Source organism: Austrofundulus limnaeus, unplaced genomic scaffold (genome assembly GCF_001266775.1).
Source record: "Austrofundulus limnaeus strain Quisiro unplaced genomic scaffold, Austrofundulus_limnaeus-1.0 Scaffold8, whole genome shotgun sequence".
In the NCBI taxonomy this organism is placed as follows: Eukaryota; Metazoa; Chordata; class Actinopteri; order Cyprinodontiformes; family Rivulidae; genus Austrofundulus; species Austrofundulus limnaeus.
The window spans coordinates 3984517-3986293 of NW_013952410.1; the positions used below are offsets into that span (position 1 = coordinate 3984517).

Consider the following 1777-nt stretch of genomic DNA (forward strand, 5'->3'; position numbering starts at 1 on the left):
GAAGAAGAAGAAGAAGAAAGAAACAATGGAGAGCTAAAGTTAACAAAAGCCTAGCCATGAAGAAGCAAAAGGTTTGGTAAAAGCTACAAGTAGCCGATGTTAGTTGAAATTTTAAAGTAGCAAAAGATTGGCTAAAAGCTGTAATCAACAGATTTTTAGCTGAAGGCTTAAAATTAAAAATAGCAGATGTTAGCTATGAAAGCTTAAAGTAGCAAAAGACTAGCTAAAAGCTAAAATTAGCAGATGTTTGCTGAAACTTAAAGCCCCCAAAGACTAGCTAAAAGTAAAACAATATGTTGGAAGTGGATCTGGATTTCTTGGAGAGGGGAGGGAAGAAGTTAAAGAAATTATAAAATAAAGATTATCCTGATGTAAATAAATGTTTTTTACCTGATCATCTGCTGTGCCACAAAAGAACTCATCCTCTGTGATGGAGGCCGGGGTTGATGAGGTCGAAGACCCTCTCCCACCAGGAACAAGGGTCCGGATGCTGAGCTGCCCRCTGGGGTTCCCACAGGAGTGGCTACATGGCTTACACTCGGAGGCTAGACAACAAACATTTCATTATTAGAACACCACTTGGGATTAAAAGAGAAGCAGACAGGATGCTGATCACCTGCTTCAGATTATCATCCTTAGCAAACACTGAAATGACTAAATCAGTCAAATCTACAAATACTGAGCTATTAACAGTCATTATCAACACTTAGCAGCAGATAAAAACCATATAAAAAAGCTTCAGTTCTTGTACTATTTGCTGAATTTAAATGTTTTTAGTGTCACTTTRATGGAGCTCTTATTGTGGCCTTACTTTAGTCATAAAACCTGTTTGTTGACATGACTAAAAAGTGTGAGGTAAAACACTCTCCAGATGGAGGTGCATCATTGGAACCGCTGTACATCTGATACATCTGTGAAGAATGTAACACACTCTCTAAACATTCACACAATTCAACACAACGTCACAAAAGTAAAATCCGACATTTGCTGACTTCAGAAATATGTCAGCTGCTGAGAACATTGTACAGGTTACAGCTGCATTCTCTGCCTGTGGTCATTGATCAYTGTCCTGTTTTAAATGCTGTGTATCCTTCCTGTCTCACCTTCAGAACACGCAGCAAAAACTTTCACGTCTCTTACAAACTGGACAGACTTCAGATGTTAATCACTGTTAACGAGTCTCAGCAAAAACTGCACCAAATATCAGCTCAATTTCTGCAAAGTTATTCAAAGTACAGCCAACCATGTGTTTTCTAATATCAGCTGGCTGTGGCAGCCATCTTGAATGGGATTGGCTCCACATATAAACCAGCTGTAGACACACTTTAAAATACTTCCTGTATTACATACGTATACAAATTCTTTCTGACAAAACTTTGTTAATGGACAGAGTTGACTCCAAATCGATAATTGCTCATTTTTAAACCAAAAATCTTGAGAACTATGTTATCACTCAGAGTATGTGTTGGGAATCAGTCTCAGGCAAGTATACGTATCTGTAAATATATAAGTATATAAGAAAATAAGTATAAATATATAAGAATAAGTTTATTACATATGTATGAGTATGTATGTTCATATTTCAATATATATGGTATATGTATATGAATAAGTAAACATTTTTATGTATATCTGTATGTATAAGTACTGTATTTGAATGTGTCTATATACTGTATAAGTATAAGTATCCATCTATTTACATGTATTTATCTAAGTACAGTGGTTTGCAAAAGTATTCATACCCCTTGAACTTTTCCATATTTTGTCACATTACAAC

At 35.7% G+C, this 1777-nt stretch overlaps 1 protein-coding gene across 2 annotated transcripts in view; it reads right to left on the reverse strand.

Annotated features, from left to right (window-relative positions):
* The window catches only part of arhgef18b (rho/rac guanine nucleotide exchange factor (GEF) 18b), a 52841-nt gene that overhangs the window by 45871 nt on the left and 5193 nt on the right, over positions 1–1777 (reverse strand). For both annotated transcript variants that reach the window (XM_014000601.1, XM_014000595.1), the window contains exon 2: positions 391–545. In XM_014000601.1, the coding sequence (XP_013856055.1) occupies positions 391–545 (155 nt within the window). The remainder of the gene's footprint in view (positions 1–390; positions 546–1777) is intronic.